The 24,182-nt window shown below is 37.2% G+C and overlaps 1 protein-coding gene across 1 annotated transcript in view; it reads left to right on the top strand.

The window, feature by feature from the left end:
- The window catches only part of USP45 (ubiquitin specific peptidase 45), a 54,805-nt gene extending 31,084 nt beyond the window's left edge, over positions 1-23,721 (top strand). The window contains 11 exon segments of the mRNA XM_052781441.1: positions 6,150-6,237; positions 9,872-9,953; positions 10,956-11,047; positions 13,109-13,165; positions 14,519-14,662; positions 17,757-18,242; positions 18,244-18,427; positions 20,141-20,238; positions 20,627-20,713; positions 21,189-21,342; positions 22,555-23,721. Coding sequence (XP_052637401.1) covers positions 6,150-6,237; positions 9,872-9,953; positions 10,956-11,047; positions 13,109-13,165; positions 14,519-14,662; positions 17,757-18,242; positions 18,244-18,427; positions 20,141-20,238; positions 20,627-20,713; positions 21,189-21,342; positions 22,555-22,688 — 1,606 coding nt within the window. The 3' untranslated portion in view covers positions 22,689-23,721.
- Positions 23,722-24,182: the final 461 nt, after the last annotated feature.

Genomic DNA, 24,182 nt, shown 5'->3' on the forward strand with positions numbered 1-24,182 from the left:
TAAACATTTTACTTTGCTTCTTTACAGTGTACTGCAGTATTGGAGGGGTTCCTCTGCATTTTGCACTGCTGGAAAAAATCATATAGCATGTTCTATTTTCTGTTTCCAAGCACTTGTTATTGTTTCTAAAGTTTTCCAAGGTATTAGGCTATCTTCTGCTCAAAGATAGTAATTATTGAAAGGATGATTTTGGAGAGGATTTTTATTAGAGACATAAAGGTATGGCAGTTCTGTGCAGTATGACTGAATGACTGTAATTGTACCCCAGTTTTGCTTTTGAAGCATATTCATTTCTTGAATAGGAGTTCAAATGATAGGAATTAAATGTATTAATGTTTAGAGAACTGTGGTTTTTTTCCTTTTAAAAATTACGTTATTGTGTAGGTTTTGTTATTAAAACATTCTAGAAGCAGATCATCATGAAAGGTGTTTCTTTAACTGACAGTCAAGCAATTATAACTGGTCTCCAGATGAGTAACGAGAGGCTAGATAAGTAGTATGCATGTAGATGTCACAGTTGTCCTTCACCACTTGTGGCCATTAGCAGGAGTTCAACCTGTTCTGTCATTATCCTGCTGACACTGTACAACAGGTTGTATCGCATTGGCACTGGCTTCCATATGTCAGCACATCTGTGAGCGGTCAACTCAACCAACCATCTTCAAGTCCCCCACTTTTGCCAAGGATCTTGCTTGAAGCATATTTTCAAGGAGACGAGAGTGCACATCTTTTAGTTGTCAGATTTCTGTGTATCAGCATGGATTAATTCCTTTTTTTTCCCCAACACTGGTTTATAAGTGTAGGAAGTTCCCAGTAAATGCATTGTGTGGTGTGAAATTCCCTCCCTTCTTCCTCTTTTTTTATTGTTGTTTTTTGGTTTTCCTTTGTGGCTTCCCCCCAAAAACAAATGCACTAATCTCAAATGTTTTTCCACAGAACATCGGATATTTAGAATTATATACAGCGTTACATAGCATGCATATACATGAATGACAGATTAACTATATGTTAAGCAGTGTGAACAATGACATCATTTGTCAGTCCAAGTAAATGACTCAAATCTTACATAGCATCTTTACAAGTTGCTTTCCCTGCCATTTCACATTTAAAGTGGTAGCTGTTACATTCCCATCATCCTTGTTGCCATTAAAATTCAAGTGTGTAGATTTATGTGAGGTTGGAAAAGGATTTAGTATAAGCACAGAGAAGCCTAAATAATCTTGTCCTTGTAGATGCTCTGTATGCTAGTGAAATGAACGACTAAGAGAAACAAAAAAATGCCATGGCTGAGTTCATTTTTTCCCCCTTTCATTTAAGCTGATAAAACTGTGTGGAACATACGGGTGAACTATTTTCCCTTGAAATATCATTTAGTAAATTAATTTTAATCTGAAATGATCATTGTATGTTCATCAGCGGGAGCTTACACTGCAAACCATAAACAGTAACAAAAGGTATGTGTGGGGCTTTTTTCTGATTTGCATTGATGATCTAGTTCTGTGAGGTGTGCCTACAATGAAAAAAACCCTCCTGTAACAGTGATGGAGCTTTTGCTTGCTTTTTTGTCAAGTAATTCTTAATTTTCTTCCTTTTTACTAGAATGTGTCTTGCAGTGGCCCTGCTTCTGTGGCCAAAAAAAAAAATCCCTATTAGTACCAAGATCCAGGTTGTATAAATGCAAGATTTTGTTTTCTCGCTATACGCTGGAGCTATTAATGTGTCTGTACTGGGGGAGACAGGCTGAATATACTCATTGATTCTCACTGTCTCAGGAAAACAAATTTCTCATAAATAAAACTAACTAATGATAATACTGCGGCTAACTAACTAGGTTTCTCAGAATTGAACTGATTTCAGCATCTGGGTTAAAAAAAAAAAAGATTCTTTCAGATTGCTGGGCATTCAATGAAAGAAACTATCAGAAAACTGTTTTAGCAAATTGAAAAGTGAAACTGCATGCATGTAAACATGTGCATGCAGGTACATATGTTATTTATCTTTTTAATGTATATTGAGTGTTTTATTGGATCAAAAACAAAGGTTCAGTGCTTTTCAGAATGTATTTGGTTTTTATAATCAAATTATTTGGAAATAGAACATTTGATTTTAATAGAAGCAAAAAATTGCATTTTAACAATATTAAACCAAAATATTTAATTTTTAAGAGGAGTATTTCAAGTTTGAATTAATTGATTTTTTTTTTAATTTGAAATTAATTTTTTAGGTTGACCTGCATGTGCAAAAAAAAATTTGACTTTAAAAAGAATGCTTAAAAAACCCACCCACTCAGCTGATTCCAGATTTTATAGCAAGTCTCATAGTAGAGCAGCATCATTAAATCATTTTTATCTAGGGATATTGTTAACTTTGTGTCAAAAAGTAGATACAAAGTACAAATGTGAAAGTATCATATTTGTAAATGTCAACATGTTGGTTTGCATATACAGGTCCAGATTTATTCCACTTAATTTTAGGCACTGACCTTAGATGCCTCGTCACCTTAGATCCTTCTCCAGTTACATCCCAAGTGCCTCCAGTGAGCAGTTCAAAACTGAGACCCTTCTATCGCTGTCCTGCCTGTAGCCCAGGGCTGCTGTGCCCTAACTTGGCGTCTTGACATCTCGCCCAGCTTTTAAGAAAATGCCTGATGCATTTTCTGATCACCTTTAATTTCTCCTATCCACGAGCACAAACTTCCAAGGCAAACCTGAGCAGCTTTAGTGTATGAGTGGGAAAGAAACCGCATCTTTGGGAACCCTAGAACGGCTGAAGAGCATGGCTGGGCAAGTAAGATCATTGTGCCTGGGGAAAATACTGATACGCATTTATAGCTCATTGTACTGGTTAGCCAGAGCATGCAATCTGAGTCTGAAAATGAAAACTGGCTCAACACACGTTTAATAAAATTGAGTAACCAAGTAAGTGGTTGGTTTTTCTGGCTGTTCTTCCAGTTTAATAAAATTCCTGTTTGAGCTCTGCTCAGCCAGTTGTCTCCTGTGCTAGATTTTGGGAGGGGTGCACGTGGTTACACCTGCATGTGCTCTTCTCAGTCTGCAGCGAGTCCGTTTGGTGGCATTACTGGAGATAGAAAAAAACACCCTTTCCACTCCCATTTTAGATTAATTGGTCCAAGACTGTAATTAAAGATCTAAAGGGTAACTTGCCTGGAAAGACAGGTATGGTTTGACCAGTAAGTTATAGTTAATGTGAGTAGAAATATGTTAATAGTGAATATTTACAGTCTCATTTGGGGTTGCAAGAAGCTGGAGATCCAAATTGTTTATGAGAAGCCTTCTAGCTATGGTTATCTTAGTAAGGATAACAGCTTAAGGATCTATCCATGTATTCATAAGCGTATTTTGCAATTTCTGTGTAATCTATGCCTGCAAAGTATGCTATTTAGAGTGTATTTAGATGCTGTGAGTAGTGAAAAAAGGAATCTAGTTTTTGAATAGCAGTGATTGAGACTACTGAATGGCTGTCTTATGAACAGATGCAACGTTACCGCTGTGCAGTTGGCTAAACATCACTGGTGTAAATGGTAGTGTCGTCTGAAACAGATGTTTTTCCTCTTTTGACTTATGAGGGTCATGTGGATGCTGTGGGTGATCCAAAAAGACTAAAAAAGAATTGCTCTTCCTGTGGAACCTTCCGTTTTTGTTTGTCCTGTGTAGTAAAGTGCAACGGTACAAACTCAGCCAGTGCCAGTGTCCCTTCTGCATCCTTGGTCTGACTCACAAGCTGGCTCGTCTCTGCTGGTGCAGACACCACGGAGGAGGACAGCTCAAAGGACAGTGTAGTCTGAGAGGACAAGGGCAACACCAGATGTGTATTTTCTAAGGCGTGTAGACCCTTTCCTTTAAGACTTAATTTCTAGAGATGAAAATTTGGAAGTATGCTGGGGTTTTTTGTTTGTTTGTTTTTTAAAGAAGCTGTTGCAGTCCTTGGTGATTTAGATCTCTCTTTAACCTGAGTAGCCAGTATATATTATTCTAGAAGGTGCACTTGTAGTCTGGGAATTTCAGACAGTCATTTGGTATTGCACATCCAAAGGTAATGACGTTATTATTTATGCAGAAGCAGTATCTTTTTCAGTTGCAGCCCTAATGCTTTTTAGCTCATGTGGATCTCAAAAACAAAACAAAAAACGCTCCTTCATTCAACTTTATTGTAAAAAGGAGGGCTGTGGCACATGGTTATACAAGAAGTGCTTATCACTTACCTCGCAAACAAAATCACAGCTGGAGAGCTGCAGCCTCGTGGCTTTCTCCTGCAGGCCACTTCACCTGCTCAGCCTGAGATGCTGCTCGCCGCTGTTTTGGGGATGGCCAGGGATATCCCTGCAGGGGGCTGCCACGCAGGAACGATGCTGGTGGGCTTGGGGCTGGCGTATCTGCCACCCGTGCTTATGGGTGCAGCATAGAAATGAGACTTTAAAAGATTTTACCAAGAGTTATAAAGTTCTGATGAGATGGACCACACTATCCCCCATCTTCTAAACTTGGATAGCGTGAGAAAAGAGCATTGTATCAGCATTTTCTTTTTAATTCTGGCTATCTAGATTAGTAAACTAATGGTGATAGGAAATGTAGTGATATTAAATCACAGTGTGGATACTTTATGTTCTTCCATGGGTTGTCCAGATGACTTGTTTTGGTGCACTCAGAAATTGCAGAAAAGCTAGAATTTGTAATGGTTTTGTATTCAATATGCAGCAGGAGCAACATACTTGATACACTTAGCTGTTATGATAGGTGAATCAGGAAGGTTCCTTTGATTTGTGCAGAAGACTTGTGAAAATTCAACCTCTGTCATCTCAGATATTTTTGCTCTCAAAACCAGTTGGGTATACAATTCCCGTAAGTGGCTTTGGGGAAAAAAATATCAGACAATGTATAGCCAATTTATTACCTGCCTTTGCAAACCTGATAGTTTTTGGAATATGGATTCAAATATATTGTCTTGGTCAAAATAACATTGAAGAGAGTGTCTCATCGGTTTCAGGCTCTTTCCATTTTAGGTATGAAGCTGTATTTCGTTTGCTTCTGGTAATACTACGTGTTTTAATATGAATTTCAGACGTGAAATATTGCAGTTTGTTAGACTGTAGGACAGAAGTTTAGATATGGATATGGTGTGAGTTGATAGTTCATGATGCTAAAAGGTCCTTTTAAAGCTTTTCTGAAGCAAGTATAAAAGCAACTCTTATCTGATAATGGAAGAGTGATTAACTCTTTCTACCAAGAAAACCTGCCCCAAACCCTGCCTTTCCTCTTAGCGATACTCTTAGAATTGAAATCCTCTGTCATATTATATCTGTAATATTAATTGAAGAGATCTAGCATAAATAAAAACTGATTGAATACAGTGTAAATTACATATATCAGAATATCCTATTATTACAGTTTTATATTTCTTTAATAGCATTTGAAATTCTTATGCTCTGTGATGTTACTTATTTCTAGGGCTTTTTCCATCTTACTCATGGACCGTTCACTCAGTTCAGTAAGCTGCAGATTAGTGGATTGATTGACTGTAGAAACATTTGGAAGAGATGGTTATGTATACTTCTGTTTAAGAAGTTAGGAAATTCTCAGTTGGATTCTGACCCGCAGTTCTTGCTTGTTTGATGCACAGCCTTGGGACTTCCCTTGCATTTCAATACCATCTTTTTTCAGTTCAGATTATAGTGCTTTTTCTGGTTTCCGATACACAAACTGTTTTATGTACATTTGAGATTTCTTCTTGGTAGAGAGAAGGATGAGTTAGCAGGAGGGAGGTTAAACACTTTGAAAATCTTCTTTCCCCCTCCTCCATGACATTGGGACTGTTTGGCGATACAGAAGTACTGGTGTAGTCTGTCAGCAAAACGCTGCTAGCATGGATGAAACTCTACTGGCAAAGCTGTATTTTAGTCAAGCCATACCCCATAGGGTCAAAATGCTACCCAGGGTCAAAATGCTACCCAGGTTAAAGTGCAGCCTTGTTGGTGTAATTGCTGCCACACCAGGAGCTTCCTAAAGCCCCATGAGGTCCAGCAGGGATTGTACCTATTTGTACCCCTGGCATCCAACTAGAGTCTGATGTAGACATTTTCTCATTAAGAACCTCCCAAGGTAAATTTAAATTCCTTACTGCTTCTTTCGTAGGGCTCCTCGATTTAAGGGGTTCCAGCAGCAGGACAGCCAGGAGCTTCTGCACTATCTGTTGGATGCGATGAGGATTGAAGAAACAAAGGTAATGTCTTTGTGCATGTTTTTAAAGAACTTATTTGACTGTATAGTGAACTGCTAGTCATTGCTTCAACGTTCTTCATGTTCCCAGTGTTTTAAAGATGTACTTAATGAAGTAAGAGTGGCTATTTTTGTTATCTTGAGAAAAATGACTTTTTTGAAAGACTATTTAATTATGTTCATATTGATATGTTAAAATTGCTGATTGGAATGAAAGTTTCAGTCAGCAGTAGAAAGAGTATGGTAAGTAGAACGTGATAATTTTAGGAATCTGAATTGTTTGCCTTTATTTAAATAAAATAAAAGGATCAAAAAAAAAGGACTTCAGGGGAATCAAGAAAGTAGAAGTAGGACCTCTGATTTAGCTGACAAAGTATATTTTAAAGCTTTTGGAAAGAAATTAGAAGCTCCTAGCTGTGGGCCTGCCCACAATTTTCACTGAAATCTAGTTCAATGAAAGAAAAAAAGGACAAAAATAAAATCCTGCAAAGTTTCTTGTATCTCTTGAAAGTGTGAAGAACTACTTGTTTTATAAATAAGGTGCTGCTTTTCATTACTTAAAATCTACATCTAAGTGTGCTAAGTATATAAGCTGTTATATTAAAAATGACCCTGTGTGGGGTTTTTTTGTTTCTTTTCCTTCGTTATTTCTGCCTCCTGCATTGTTGAATGCAAGAAAGTGTGTGTTTGCTTGCTTGAACTATTTTGACTGTATCTGATTTCATCTGCCTGACTTAGTCTTGAAACTTCTTTTCAGATGATATTTTGATAAATAGCCTTCTCTAAGTCACCTTAAAAGGAGGGCCTTAAATCTTGTACTGACCAGCGTACTTCCTCTTCCCTCTCATTTAGTAACGTGATGAATGTCATGATCCTGAACTGAATTATCTTGCAGACAAGATATAAAGCTGTGTCTGAGCCCAGTTCCTGGCACTAGAGTAGAGCTGAATAAATCTCCATCCTACCAGAATATTAATATATATTGGTCTTGTCAGCGGTATACTTGATCATAAACAGAACTGAACTACAGGGAGAAACAGCTAGACCTTGACATTGTCACACTTACAGAGTTACACATTGAACAGGGCATGCAACAGAAGTAGCTGACTTCAGTTAGAAAACAGTTGTCATGTTTTTGCAGTAGAGGGAAATTTTACTGTTTGTTGATTTTCATGTAATAAAAGGTGGAAACGATATTTGCTTCACAAATGAGGATTCACTGAAAGCAGGATTATTACAACGACTAAGCTTCTTCTCCAGTGGGTGACTGCTCTTTCCCCTCAAGTCAATCTCCTGTTTCACCAGTGAATGTGCCATCTTTACGATAACCTGCATTTGTATTTGCCTTTTGAATCGTTTATTATTAGAGACCAGTGACAGCTACAGTAGCTACCACAAAAGAGTAATGAAAGATGGTAAGAATTTTGAGTGACCTTTCGGGCATTATTTCTGCTGCCCGCATCACCAGGCAGGGAGAGGTTGGTCCCACCCTGCCCTGCAATTACACCACTCTGCTGCCCTAATGGGGCACTGCTGCAGACACGTCTTTATCACCTCGGGCTGCTCCGCCACGGGCATCTCTCTTTTCTTTTTTCTTTAATTATCCCGTGTTTCTGGTCCGTAGATGGCGTGACAAAACGGCCAATGTCAGGCTGGGCCACCGTGCCGGCCAGACACAGGCAGGAGCAGCTCTGCCCGCGGCCAGAGCCTGGCAGCACGCGGGCTCCGGCTGGGGACAGCCTGCAGCGACGGGTCTGCCACCAGAATCCTGCAGCAGGGGTTACAGCCACTAACCTTTCTCTTTCACGCCGCTTTTAAACTTTACTCTCAGAAGAGGGAACGGGCCTGCTGAAAGGGCAGCCTACTGCTTTGCCATCCACCTGCGAGAGAGCTGAACGCGGCCGTCCCTGCCTCCCTAGCCCTATCGGGATTAATTGTTTTTAAACCCTAAGAGTTTTGATGAGAAATACAGATAATACATAACACGGCACTAGTTACAGGAACTAACAAAAAATCACATTACACTTCTGCCTCTTCTCTGTGGTTTTTTATCTTGTATCTGACACCAGCGTTGGAACTTTTTCCTATCCCTGTTAAAAAAAGTTAGAAAGTGTGTATGTACCCAAGTGGGTTTTTTAGATAAAAGCTTGTCGATACTACAATAAAGATGACATAGCGTCTGCCGTTTCAAGCAATGTGGGCCGGAGATGGTTTCACACCGGGGCCTGAAGTGGCTGAACCCTGCTGCTAATTGATTAATGTCTGCTGCCATTGTCCACAGCACCCTGCCCATTCAAAGACTATGTCTTTCTTTGACCTAAATAAATGGTTCAACGAGCTAATCCCAACAAAAGGGTTGCTTATGGCCCTAAACCCATTTATGGTGCTCAACTTCATGAATTACCTATTGATTAGTCCCTCTTAGTATACTGTTGGCTTTAAGATGAACAAAGCTGAGCTGGGGCAGCGGGAGTTAATTCACAAGCCAGGTCACATACTCATAAGGTAGGAGTGTGACTTGGTCTGATGGGTGCCTGAACTGGAAACCAAACCTCCAACGCTGTCTGTCATCCTAACACTTTTGTAATGTATGGCTTGAAAGTGTACTTTGCTGCCTGCAAGCAAGAGCTATTTATTATTCTTTTCCTGTTAGGACATAGGGTTTGAGTTACTTGCAGAAGGTTCGGTATCGCCATTTGTCTCTAGAATGGTACTTTGCTCTAAGTGTGACTTCAGTGACACATTTAATTACAAATGTCATTTGCACACGGCACGGGAGGCTCGTACGTGTTACTAGAGTTTGTGGATTAGAGAGCAAATACATTTGCTGGGGAAAAGGGAAGCGCGGGTCGTGCACGCTACAGTGTTCCCTGTCTGGGGACCTGATTCATCCTCCGGCTTCCCTCTCCACAGCACGCCGAGGTCGGGCTGAGCCGCCTTTTGTACCAGCCTGTGCAGTTCTGCTGCCAGGGTACAGTCCTCAGGAATACAGCATCTCCTTATCCCAGGGCAACTGAGAAACAGGGGGGAAGCTCCCCCTGTCTTGAGGTGCAGCTACAGCTCACCTGTATGTATGAATTTGCTTCTTTCTGATTCTTCTTTCAAAAATGTGGGTTTAGGATTTTTTGAGCAAATGTTGATGACATTTATATGGATTCATAAAAAGTTTTGTATCTCTCTGAAGGTTTTCTCTGAAAATAACTCTGAAATGTACGGTGTTAGAAAATAAACAGAAGTAATAGAAATACTGGCCAAACACAGTCATTGAAGTCTGGCTATTAAAAGATACTCAGCTGCCTTCAAGTATTTTGTATCCTAGTCAATCAGTAACAGTCCATTCTTCAGTATATTTTTTCCCCCACCCCCAACAGCGGAAAAAATGGATAGTATTTGTTCACTGAAAATCTCATAGTTTCTTGATGACCTGTCGAGTGCTCTACAATGGCTCCCTTTTTAAGGGGAGGAAATTTTTGGATGGTTTTGACACCGTTAGTGAATAACAACAGTAGTTTTAAAATATTAAATTATGCTTATTTTATGGAAATAAGAGTAGATAAAATCTAATCACATATTAATGGTTTTTAGACTGTTTACCCTTAAAATACTTGCTAAAGATTTGTTTTTTTTTTTAATTATAGCGTATACAAACTGGTATCTTAAAAGCATTTAATAATCCAACTACTAAGACGGCAGATGAAGAAACTAGAAGAAAAGTCAAAGGTATGCAACTCTCTTGAAAACTTTTCAAAACGCACATGTTTTTAAATACCATTTTCTTCAAAACTGACTATTGCAAACAGCAGTCCCGAAGTACTCTAGTTACAAGACTTGTAATATGTATTATTCTAGTGCCACCTAGAGTGTATCTAAAGTATGGAGAGCTCAGTATGTGCTGACTTGCATCTTCGTATCCAGGATAAAGGCTTCCACTGTATGAATAATGCCTCTTTTAATGATAGATAGAATTTAATTTTGTTTTCTAAAATAGCCTGCTGCATCTTCAGGTTTGTTATATAGCCAAAATTATTGTATCACTCAGAGAGGCCACTTTCCATAAATAAAACTGATTTCTGTCAGTTGACTGATACTGCGAGCACTCTAAATATGATTACAAAGCCAAGACAGGAAGCTGTTTCAAAAGAAGGCATGTTTTTTCAAAACAAGAGGTTTTAAATTAATTTTTTTGGTTCGTGTGTTTAAGCAAAAGTTCTAATTTGGGGGATTTTGTTTTAATTAATGTCTTAATAATGATTAAGCTGTTTTGAAAGTCACCCTTCCCAAATCCACAACAGTTAAGGCATAGAGACATATTAGAACACACTTTTGTCTCATTTTTTAGAGTTTTATAGTTTCAAAAACCTTTTATAAAGGGTGACAACCTGTCTGCTATCCTAGTGTCTATATTAAGGCAATACAATATTATGTATTCAAAAGAAAACTGAGATTTTATTTAAAAGGTGGCTTCTTGAGAGATAAAATATTATTATTCTGTTACAGTAGGTGGGGAAGGGAAGGATAAAAGGGAACCGTCTCACTAAAATATTTTTAAATGTTGAGATAATACAGTATATGATGTATTAGTTATTGTATTGTGTTCAAAACATTTTGAATATGTTTAAAAATTGTGCTTTCATAATATATCTTAGAAAGAATTTTGTTGTACTTATAGTGTGGCATTGGATCTGTTATTTTTCACATTTAAAAAAGGCAATGTTTTTTCAGCATATGGAAGAGAGGGTGTGAAGATGAACTTCATAGATAGGATCTTTGTTGGTGAATTGACTAGCACTGTCATGTGTGAGGAATGTGAAAATGTAGGTATTCTGGAACTTGGTTTGATGTGGAATAGATCACATACTGGTTTGATTACATTGTCTTGAAAGTATAAAATTGTATTGCCAATTTTATACTTGTTTGTTTGTTTGTCAAAACAAGACTTTATTGAAAGTCTCTCATTTAAAATAATTTATTCCTTCTTTAAAGCATTATCCTCCCAAACCTAAGAAGAGGGGTCCTTTGAATTCAAAAAGGATTCAAGTACTGGGCTTGATTTTACATCTAACTTAAGGCTGGAGGTTCCAAATTCTGTAATCATCTGTGTTACATCCCAATTTTATTTGATATTTTTAAAACACCTACCTATCTTAAAACATAAATCCTCCTGCCTGCTCTTCTGGGATATACCTGAAAATTGGGAATTACTTACTTTGAATTACTTTGAATTAGTATGAGTGGGGAAATGCTAAAATCACTCTTCTTTTCCTTGAAGTATTTTTGATAATTAATGTAATAATGCTAATGAACAGCATATTCCTTTCATAATTAATATTACTGACATTTCATCATAAATGCTTTCCATGATCCTTTTAATTTTCTTTAACTTTGGAAGAGAAAAATCTTATTTGCATGACTTTTCTAATTGAATGTTACATTTGTGTTTGGTTTAAAACATTGTATTTCATATTATAAAGTAAAATCAATTAGTCTGAATAATTAAACACAGTCCTGCAGTGCCAGGTAAACTTCCGTGTGTGTGGTGTGTAGATTACACTTCAACGTGCGACTAGCATCAATGAAGAACTTTGACTATATAAAAAAATAGAGGTTGTATGTATTTTGCATGTCTCATTTATTTTTGCTGGTTTTTTATATTCTGCCTGCACAGGACTCAGGAATTTGCTAGCTGTAGCCCTTTGAGGAAGTTTAGCATTTGCTTTCCTTTGCCTGCATTGGCAAAGATATTTTTGACTAATGTTTGTTCATGCAAACTCACTCTTTTAGAGGAATCCCTGTTTGAACATCACTCATCAGGCAGTCAGTCATCATAGTTATAATAGTTTTGATCTCATTTATTGCTTTACTGGAACCTAAACCATGCTGAGACCTTCATACAACAGGTAAAAAACCAACAGTCCATATCAAATGTCGCAGGTGGAAGACAGGGTCACAACTGTAAGAGAAGGGCAACAATGACAGTAACTGAGGGCATGACTGCGTTCAGTAACTTACACGTACAACATGATTTTTTTTTTTTTTTAAGGCCTTGTTTTTCAGCCTTTCCAGAGGTAAGATAAGTCAGTTTTGGAAGGAATTTGAGAACGGCAAGGGAGAGAGCTTAAGGAACAGGCTTGGATGACATGTTCTAGTCATAAAGGCAGATGGAAAGTGCTGAGAGAGAATGTCTTTAGGTATGCTTTGCCAGATATTTCCAGTTAGAGCTTAGATTTTATATGGCTTATAGACGGCAAAATAAAACTTCAGGACAGAAGAGAAGGTTGGTTTTTTTTTTTCAATCCCTTTTTCCCCAGTAATTGGATTTATTTCAACAATTACTAGTGCATGTTATGGTGTGAAAAATTCTAATAAAGCTTTTGGCTGTAACCAGTAAGCTTGATTTAATCTTTTCTGAGAGCATCAGGTTAGAACCTGTCATCTAACTGTCATTGACCAGTCCTTGCTGCTTAACAGTGTACGAGGTCAAATGCCTGTGCAGAAGTGTCCAGGATCAGGAAACTCTAAAGTTAGCTTTCTGCCAAACTGAACCATCTAGAAGGCCCACATGACTTGAAAATCTGTCTGGAGCGCAGAGAAACTGAGCACCACACTGCTTCTAGGTCCAGTTCGTGCCCAGATGAATGGCCTTGCCCTTTATGTCTGTATGCTGAAATTTTGTGCAGTGTTAGAAAGAAAATCAGAGCTAACTTAAAATAAATTAAAGAATGTTTGTGGGAAGTTCTTCATTGTAGTTTGATACATCTTGTAATTAGCTTTTTGTATAGTTTCTGATAATAATTTGATTAAAAAAAAAGAGCACTATATGCTAAACCCATATAATGTTCTTTGCATTTAATATGCATTTTCTCTTCTTCTTCAAGATTTCAACAGTAAAAGAACCTTTCATTGATCTTTCACTTCCTATAATAGAGGAGAGGGTAAGAAACAGAATACCTGATAAATAACTAGTGCTTCCAGTGGATTGTTTTTACATACCTTTATGAAGATGTTTATGTGTATACACACAGTTTTGATTTCAAGACTAAAGATGTATGCTTGTCCATAAATACATGTACTGTCATATGTCTGTTCATTATATGATTTTATTTATATATATAGACATACAATGTCTTAAGTGCATATATTTTTAAATTAGCCCAAACTTGGAACAAATAACTGTAGTAATTTACAGTGTATGTAGGTGTGATATTAGGTTAATTTAGTAGTAGTTTTTGTATATACTTACATGAAAAGAATGATTATAAACTTTTTTTTTTGAAGGTCCAGAAAGTTAGATTCTAGCCTATTGGTTTGCATCTAGAGAACCTGAGTCCCTTGGGCTGAAGTGCACCAATGGGATGAGACAGTGTAAAAATGGATAGACTTTGAATATATTTATTCTGGTGTTTTTGGCATTTTAGAGAATGCCTCCATTAGCTGCAGAGGAACTGTGTTCCTCTGAAGGCATATACTCTGGTTTTGCGGGACTTGGGGTTTTCATTTGGGGGGGAGGGGTTTGGGAGTGGTTCTTCCCCCATCCTGCATATATTCATGTATATTTAAGGAAGAGTATTTAGTGTAATATTTAATCCGGTATAAAATGTACTCTTGTCCAAACACCAGTTTTGTTCATAATAAATTCTTCATCTTTGTTGCTGCATAGAGTGCAGATGTCTGGTGGGAGTTAAAGCTTTAAGAGCATTTTGAGTATCTGGGCCCCTGTGCTTCCTGGCTCACTTGTGTAACACAGGAACTTTGTGGCTCTGTCTGAGAGAGATCTGCTGGCTTTTAGCAATTGCTGTACTTACTTGAGGACATGCATTACTTTATGGTCGTCTCTTTCTTTTGTAGTCTAGATACGCTGCTGCCATTAACGTGATGGGGGATGTGCGGCAGCTCCTTCATCATGTCATAAGGTGGTAGGCTGCACCAGAGACTGACTTACAGGGAGCTATGTCCCCTTTGATAAATTCACATCTCATACACCTATGGATGTGCTTATACAACACTAGAATAGATTATTTGGTATGTATTCTGTACAGGAATTTTGTATCATTCCTATTTCTTGTGGCTCTCGGTTGATCCTTCAGAGATGTTGATAGTGAGTTTATGATAAATAAAATTAGAAAGTAGTCTTATACCACAATTCAGGGGCCAGTTAATTGGATTTATGTAGGCCACTATTTTCTAAAGTAAAGGAAAAAACCCACCTACATCCATCTTTTCTGTAGGTTGCAAAGGAATACAAAATTGGCATATTTCCTTTCCTAATTTCCCGTCTAATTTCTTAGGTTGCAAAACCTGTGCCTTTGGGAAGAACAGGTAAAGGTAAAAGTGTACAAGAGGCAGATCTTGGTCAGTATAACTGTTCTTCTATCACTACACTGAATAATCAACCCAAAATTGTGAAGAAACATGCTTTAACAAAAGATAAGGTAAGAACTTAAATACACTAACCAATCATCTGGAGTTTATTCTGAAGTTTCTACGGCTACAGGGGTGGGAATTTTGACACCTATCAATGGGGGGCTTTTTTGTATACATATAGCTGACATAGACTTGTTTTAAAATATTTAGGTCATTATTAGTGTGAGAAACTACAGTCATTGGGAACCATTTAGTTTTCAGTTACAGTGTTTCATTTGTAAGGAAAAAAAATAATCCGCACGTTAGTTTCAATTCATGTTGCTCTTGGTTTTGTTGACTGCTTTTCTTTTGGTGTCCTCTTTGTTTCTGGTTGCAATCACAAGAACTGCAATGCTGGCTAAGAGAGCAGGCAAGTCTGCGTTAGTGCCGTCCAAGGGACTAGGTGGCAGCGGGTACAACAAAAATAGTACAGCCAGCAGAGACTCTTGGAGACCGAGAGCACGGTTTCCGTGTTCCACTTGGCCTTCAGCAGCCCAAGGGCTGGGGAGCTCAGTTCAGCCCATCTCCAGTGTAGCCTCCTAATACAGTTCTTTCTGATGGTAGCAAAAGGGTTCTGCAGATGTGCCAGCCTAACAGAATTGATTATTTGTATGTATCAGTATTTACAGACTAAAAGAAATATGAAGTAACTATTGTGCACATATATTGTTGTTAATGAAATGTGACAAAGGCTCTTACTGTCATTATTAACATCACTTTTTTTAACAAGCCTTACCGTCCATATAGGGCTATGTGGCCAGTTAGAATCTATACTAGGGAGAGACATAGAAAAATAGTGTGAATAATAGTGTTAATACGGATACATGCAAACACAATTACTGAAATGTTTTCAAAATTAAGAAAATAAAGTATGGATTCAATAAACTAGACTAGACAGACTAATATAAAGGAAGCAAAAACTCTGCTTTCAATAAGAATGGACAAAGTGACCTATGAAGTATGTCTGTGTAATTGGTGAGCTTTGTGATTCTCCGCTCCCCCTCCATCTTTTCAGACACGTATTTATCAATATTTTAGTCTTTTTAAAAAAATTATTTTCAGTGTAATATATCTGTTCTGTAGTAAAACTTCTAATTCAAAACAAACAATTATTGAATTCAGTCAGTGTTTGTTGATATTCTGTGGCTTCAGTTCACCAGTTTGTAAGTTTGCTTGTGAAAATGGAGGTGTCCCATGGGTGGTTTTGTAGGTAACAGAGTACCTGAACACTCCTTGTTAGGCTTTTCTCCTGAAATGGGGAGCTTTACAATTTTAAGAATTTTTTGACTGCTGTTTGCATAATACCCCTAAACACTAACAGGAATTTCAGGCAAGTTCTTCTCACTTTTCTCTATTTATAAGGCAAACAAGCTTAACTGAGACAAAAAATGGTCCTAATGGAAAATAGTGTTTGTGGTTTCTAATGATTTTTATTAGGATTTTTTTTTTTTTTGCTAAACTGTTCACTTGCTTATAAGTTTAAGGACTTAAATTCTGAAGTCGTACATTTAGTGTAAGTTTAAACCCTGTTTAAGAAAATATTCAGGAATATTTTTTGTCTTTCACATGGACTTCATTTGGACTTAAGTTCTTGCTTAAAGTTTAAAACTGAATATGTGCTTGAGGATTCTTCATTAATTGAGTCTATGGTATATATTTAAGGGATAGACTTGAACAAAGTTCAGTGCCTGCAAGTTAGGCAGTTACCTGTAGTGCCTTAGCATACCCATGACCTGGAGTGGGATCCAAAACACAAACAGTCCAGAAATCCTCTCTACCAAATGAGAAGCTACCTAAAGATAGTCATTAGGAAATACTAAACCCAAAGCCCTGTCTCAGGTTACACCCTTGTTGCAGCTTAGGCACATGATCAAGTGTGCAGAAGGGTATTTCCCTCCACTTAGGATCCTGTGAAAGTTAGTTTCTGTTGTTTGTTCTGTGAAAGCACTGATGTGAGCTTAACTCGTGCTGTGTGTCTGTTTGTTTAAAGGTACTTTATTAATGCCAGGAAGTGGAAGATGCAAGTGCAGGGCTCCTGATGCTCAGAGGGAATTACGAGCCTTATTTTAGGAACGTGCCTAGACTACAGCTTATGACGTCATGGCAATTTTAGATTCTTGTACCTGGTATCTGAGTGAGTCCTACTGAAAGGGTCTGTGCCCTGTTGGGGACCATAAAAACTCTCCTGAATCAGGTCCTAACACACCAAATACATGTGAAGAAAAAATGTAACTGAATAACCATATAAAAGACTGATAGGAGAAGAGAATGAGATAGAAGTAGAAAAAGGACATGTGGTAGAAATGAAGGAAAGGACAGGAAGAAGGATGTGCAGATACTGTTATAGAAGAAAAGGCCTAAAAACCTCAAACTGTTGAGGTAAATGGAGGGATTCCCACTGGCATCACTGGAATTTTGATCCAACTCAGAAAAAGGAAAAAGCAAAGGGGAAGGAAAGTTGCTCATTTCTTTAGGAAAGCAGCCAAACAAAAGGAAGAAAGAAAAGAATCATGAACATTTATAAATTACCTAAAATTATGGCAGCTTTGGGTTTTTTTTAATCTATAGGAGTAGTTTTCTGTGGCAGCAAAGTTTTTTTTTCTTCTTGCAATCTTGATAAAAAAAAAAATCATCTTCAGATAACATACAAATTAGCAAACATACTACTAGGGATGCTTTATTTAATTCTAAGACAAGTGCCTACAAGGTGAGTTGAATTTTTTCTGGAGTTGCTCAACAGCTAAGGCCTCTGATGGGAGGCTAAGGGACTACCTTAACCTTGAGGACCTCTTAGAAGCCTGTTAGATTAAGTGAATACCACTTCAAATGTGCCATCCACAGCTGTCACAAAGTGAATGGAATTAGTTGTAATTAGTTGTGGGAAGTATTGATCTCATAGTAAGTATAATGCTCTTAGCTGACTGGGGTGTAGGTTTCTAATCCTAAATTGGTTTAAAAAGATCTTAAGGAAATCAGCTAGCTTAAACACGTGAGAGATAGAGAATATAAAATAATAGGTTTAATTTGCTTTGAATTTGTCCTGCTTCAAAAGCTATGCTAGATCACAGATCTGTTTTCTGTTTCTCCTCTATATTACTGAAATAATAATGCCATAATTTACAGAATCAATTGAACCAGGAGAGACGGCTTGCCAGAAAAGCTTCCTCTAACGAAGAAGAAAGAAGTCCTGTTATCATGCAGGAAAAAACCAAAAAGCTTGAGCTGGAAGGTAGCTCTGGTGTCCTGTACTCCAAAGACACAGCTGCTGACTCCGCTGTAAATGGAAGTCAGACGGATGGCAGTGAGAAGGAAGCCAGCCGCTCTGAAAGCAGCTTTGATGCAGACAGTGAAGCCTCAGAAAGTGAAAGTGCTTCTAAGCAAAAAGCTTTCAGCCCGTCCAGCAACACGTCTGGTTTGCACGTCAACCACATAAATGTTAAAATGCCGCACAACAAACCAAGTGATAGTAATGAAGAGATGATTTCCAGTGCCATATCCAAACTCAGCTTCTGTGATACTATAAATGAAGATAAAAAATCGAGCCGTGGCGATCCGGCAGTAGGTTTATCGAATAATTCCATGTTCTCAGTAGACAAATCCCCGCTCTCCCCAAAACCCTCAAAATGCTTTCCAGACGCTTTCCCAAAGCTACATAACTAGCTCAAAGGAATGTTCTGTTCAGTCCTGCCTTTACCAGTTCACCTCTGTAGAGCTCCTAATGGGGAACAACAAGCTTTTATGTGAGAGCTGCACAGAAAGGAAACAGAAGTATCAGAAGAGAACCAACTCCACAGGTACAGTGCTTGTATCTGCCTGGACACTTTACAAAACCGCCTGTCAAAACCTGCGCACTTGCTGCGGTTTCATTGCTCCAGCATGGGCCTCCCCCTTGTGGTTAAGTAGGAAATGTCTCCCCAGGCAGAACTTCCTTGTAACAACTTAAAACTTCATCCTGCAAAGGCAACAAGACTAAATTTCATATTAGAACATAATCGTGGATGTAACTTAGAATTTATTTTGCATCTCTTCTGTATTTTATCTAAGATAAGTAATTTAAAGATGACCATAAACTGAATAGGCGCCTCATTCGATACTAATCTTTGCTGCTGTTTCTGTTCTTTACAATCCTAGAAGCTTTGAAATAAATGCTGTAATATTCAGCTCTAGCAACTTACATACTCAGGGAAGTAATGTAATTAAGTATGTAAGAGGGGCAAAAAAAGACACTTGTAATGAAGAGGGAAAAAAACTTGCAAAGATTTGTAAGAATGGAGATGAGAGAGAACTACCTTCTTGAGACAATGTTTTCCTCAATGCTTGTATAGCCCAAGCAGACCATTAGGGTTCACTGAGTAAGAAAAGCAATTTAAATATAATGAAAAATAAACCTTTAAAAAGGACTGGAAGATTTTTTTTTTTGGATGTACAGTAATTCAGAAGGATAAAAAAATAAAGCTCTTCTGAGTATTTGTAAATATAATATAAAGGGAAGTCTTACAGTAACAAAAAATTGCCCATTTGCTGTGCATTTATAGATAACTGGAGAGATACAAGTTAAGCATGAGTAAATTCAAAAAAATTAATCTAAAAATAGTATTTTGTAATCATTCATTTATCATTATTGAACTGAGAGTTAAGTGCTGTATAAATAATATTTTGGTTCCATGCACACAGTGAAAAATCAAAAAGGAAAATCAGTTCACAGTTAATCATTATTAATTTCTTTCCTTCTAAAAAAGATTTAAGAAGTCACCTACTTTTACATGAAATGCTCCATTCTACCTCAAATGAAATATTTTCCTTTGAATATGTGTAAAACCAGTAAATTATTTTTTTCAGAAAAAAAAATGCTGGTGGCATGTTTCCTTTTACTGTATAGCTAACCACAGAGCTACTTTTGGTAAGAGCCAAGGGTTCAATTCCTGGTTCTGCACCATAGTGGGACTGGAGTCCACATATCCCAATCCTGTGTGCTCAAGCCAGCAGGTTATGAGGCACCCTGAAGTAGATACCCCTCCTCAGACCTTTCTCTTAAATAAGCCCAAAGTATGTAGTCATTCAGAAAGAACTGAAGAATGGAAAATTAATTTCTATCTCACTGGTTAGGACATTAGCATAGATAGATAGAGACCTGCGTCTTCCATTTCTTGTTCCAGTGATCATCCATTTATTCCAGGTGAAATGGCATTCCCGGGAAAGCTGGGTGCTATAGTAACAGACGATGTAGGTATCTCAGTGTGCAAGCTGACTTAGTGTACATGCTTCCAACTTTTGATCTGATTTGCAAAGGACAGGCTAAAATAATGCTCAGATTTGGCAGATTATGTTTATTAAAAATGAGAAAAATGAGAAAGTATTTTTCTGTTACTCCACAAAATTTCTCTTGCATTTTATATAATGTACAAAATCATTGCAACATAGATCTATTCTGTCAGATGTTTAAAAAATACTTAAATTCTGTGTGGCTGCCTTCACTTCACAAATTATTTTGATATTCATAAATACAGAAAAGAAAACGGAAGGTGTTTACACAAATGCTCGGAAACAGCTGCTGATTTCTTCAGTTCCTGCTATTCTTATTCTCCATCTGAAAAGATTCCAACAGGTAAAAGGCCAAAACCCTCTTGTATATTCCTCTGCCCCATGGGTGGACACGCAATTCTTTAAGTGTTATTGTGCATACTGATACTTGCTTTTTATGTGGAGAACTGGTAGAACCACTATTTGAAACATGCTTATGGTTTTTTTTGACTGTCTACTACCTTCAGAGTGCATTTTGCTGTTCAGATGTATCCAGGGAAACCTCTTACGTGTCCATCATGCTTATGTGTAGTAGGCACTGTATTGAAAACATAACAAAGAATGTTTAAATCAGTTACGATCTTATTCTTGGTTTTGGTTTATTTTAATAGTACAGTAATACACCTTAGCTTTAAAAAGCTTCCTAGTAAAAATACTTATTTTACAGTCTTTTTTTTCCTTTTCTTTTGAAGGCTGGTTTGAGTCTACGGAAAGTAAATAGGCATGTGGATTTCCCACTGATTTTAGACTTAGCACCATTTTGTGCTGCATCTTGCAAGGTACCCATTCCAAATCTTTATTTTTATTGTACTTCAACAGTTGTTGTCCTGAGCACAAGTTAAACTGGATTGATGATGATGCTGCAAGATGATGATGATGTTTATTATTCCTTCCTTTCCTAGAGAAATTATAGAGTGAATGTTTTCAAGTAGTATCCCGAGATCAGAATTGTAACTAATTGAAATTCCATTCATATCAAGAGTATCACAGATGTTAACTAGTATTAGTTAAGATATGGTGCCCTGATGGCGTTAGTCTATCTAACAGCATTAAGGACAAATATTGCTGCTTCCATGGTAACTAAATTCAATTAATAGACTATTGAGTATTTTTAATAGATGTGTTTCACTATTGGAAATGCTGTAGATGTCTGTTTGCTTCTTTTAAAGTAATACTATTGATAGCTAGTTAAGATATCTGTAAAATTCGTCATGAAATTACTTCTCTTTGTTTTCTGTGTTTCTGGGAATGCAGAATGTTACGGATGGTGCAAGAGTGCTATACAGTCTTTACGGAATAGTGGAGCACAGTGGGTCAATGAGAGGTGGTCATTATGCAGCATATGTGAAAGTCAGGACACCCTCCAAGAAATTACTAGAGCATATTTCTACCACTAAAAATGTTCTGGGTATGTACAAACAGAGCCTCCTTTCTCTGTAAGTAAAACCAAAAGCAACCACTGGCTACAGCTCCTTATCCTTAAGGGGATTTATAGCAAATAATTGTTTTAGCTCAGAATATTCTTTTATTTTTAGGGCCAGAATATTATGTTATTTTTTGCTGTTACACCCAGTGTATGACCTACTTCTGTATTAACCCCATGTAGAGCTGAGTGAATAATGGAATCTTGGTTCAGCTATTAAACAGAGAATTGATGGAAAATTCTCCTCTCTTTCCTAGTCAAAATAATATATCCAGATGAATAGTTGTGCCCGGTAAAATGTAATTATTTGGCATATTTGGTATTTGAAAATGTTCTAGTACAATAGCCGAATCCATGACAATTAAAATTAAATTTTCTGTATATTTGAGCATTTTGCATATTGTAGGATTGGAAATTTTTTAATGCTTAAAAATCTGGATTACTCTGGTTTAATGTGAACAGCAAGAAACTTTTTCATGGAGGACACGAGGTTTGCTGTAGGGTTTCTGTTGGTATCTTGAAAACAGCACACTAGTTCTTATTAATATGTTTTGGATATGCAGAATAAAATAATATTCTAGGATAGAAACTGTTAGTGAATGATCTGTGGAGGCAACAATGTTGAGCTGTCAGAGTAAGGTAAATATATTTACTGTTTCCCTTCATGGGGGGAGTGAGAACCAAGCACTATCCTGTCTATCCTGTGGAGTGTCACTTTGCATTTGAAGCTCGTTTCCCAAAAGGAGAAGTTTTTGTATTATTTTTGAAATCAAAGTCTCCCTCAGTCTTATGCTTCCCTTGCAATGATTATTAGAACAGATTAGATCTTTTTGTGTTCTTAATTTCACACTGGTCCACTGGTTGGCTTTTGAAATATGATTTTTTTTTCTATGTCAAAACTGGTTGTGAGCTAGTATAACTGTTAGAACCCAGCAAGCTGTACTTGAAATGTCTTAGGCTTTTTGAAAAAATATGAAAAAAGTGATGGCAGTGTACATTTTTAAGCACTGTCTTCCACCAGTTTCTCTTCCAGTACTCTTTGACATGTAAGTTTCAAACTACAAATACTGGACTGCATCTAAGTCATGAGTTATTCTTGTGGGTTAGAAGCTTCTCTTACTTTTTGAAATATCCACTGTATTTGTTTGATGATGATGTGAAAGACAAGAAAGAATTTATTTTTCTTTTGCATTTCAGGTTTAAAAGAAGCCATGGGAGCATCAGGAGGACAGTGGGTGTATGTTAGTGATGCCCATGTTCAGATGGTTCCAGAATCAAGAGTACTAAATGCACAAGCATATCTACTTTTTTATGAAAGATTATTATATTAATTCTCAACAATTTAATTTAAAATATGTTAGTGGTTATTTAGTTTATCTTATTTAAAGCTGCAGTGGTAAGAGTACCTGTAAATATTGTGCCTTTATCTCGTAGAGAATTTATCGTATGTTGACTCTCAAGTTCAGTCAAGCTATTACAAATATCTGAATGGTTCTCTTAAAAGTATGCACTTTGCCAAACATTTAAAATTCCTGGATTCATTAAAATACAGTACCATTAGAATGTAAGATGATGTCCTATCCTACTGAGGTCTAGGGAAAGTTTGTTTTTTATTTTAATAAAGATAAGCTTTCACCCATAGTTTTACAACAGTTGAGAATAAAAATACTGATAGCGTTAAGTGCCTGGATTTGCTGGTGTACAGTAACAATATAAAGTATTTCAAGTTTTTGTGATCTAGTTTAGATCCTTCCCATCACTGGGTTGGATGTCAGCTGTCAAGATTTCTGCAAACAAGAACCTGTCAAATCATGTTGCTTCCACATGTAGTAATTGGAAAGCACAGTGCTTCCAGAATGGAGTAACAACAGCTGTCTCTGGGTGCTGCTGCAGTGCACTTTCCCAATAGAGATGGGAATAGATTGGGAAAACATGGCTTCCACAAAGTGACAGTGAATCCTCAAATACCTGGCCAGTACCCTTTCAGCTGTCTCCAACTGGCACTGGTATAGCAATGTACTCCTGTTCTAATACAAATATATACTTGTTGTGCATATGTATATCCTTGGATATATATACACACACACGTGTGTGTGTGTGTGTGTGTATGGACACCATAAATCCATGAATATATATTGTCATTTTACCTACTAGGAAAAAGAATTGCAAATACTTCTGTATTTAGTAAATTTTCAACTTCATAATTATGAGAATGTACAGCATATAAGCTTGGTATGAATATGTATGGAGTTTAAGTGTAACTAGGTAATTCTGTTACTTTTGGTTCTAAACATGAATTTGTTTATCTGTTCCTGAATACTTTTCTCACAGGAATAATAAACTATAAATTATTTTTGCACTGTGTGTGTGAGTTGGACAGTAAATGATTACTTTTGCCCTGTGATAACATGTCTGGACTTCCCTTTGCCTTCAGCGGAGGACAGCAGGTGTCCCAGTGGTAGAACTTTTTTCTGTACCCTGGTGGCAGAACTTGCTTCTGTATCCTGTTTGACTGCCCTGTTTTGAGTTATTAATTTGAGTTTGGTAATTTCTCATTTCCATCTTAGTAATAGATCCATTTTAAGGTCAGAATCTGATGACTACTTTGAAGCTATGTGGTAATTCATTTATTTAATAAGCAGTTACTTAAATACAGATGACTTCTCTAACAGTTCCATCCTGTCCAACTTGCTCTTTGGTAGAGAAAAGACTATGTTTATTTCTGCTTACTATTTTCTTTTATGGAAATGTTTTTTGGTGAGAAAAACATGCTGTCCCTATTACTATCTCTACCATGGGTTGTCATACCTACTTGCATGACTTTC

Source organism: Harpia harpyja, chromosome 3 (genome assembly GCF_026419915.1).
Source record: "Harpia harpyja isolate bHarHar1 chromosome 3, bHarHar1 primary haplotype, whole genome shotgun sequence".
In the NCBI taxonomy this organism is placed as follows: domain Eukaryota; kingdom Metazoa; phylum Chordata; class Aves; order Accipitriformes; family Accipitridae; genus Harpia; species Harpia harpyja.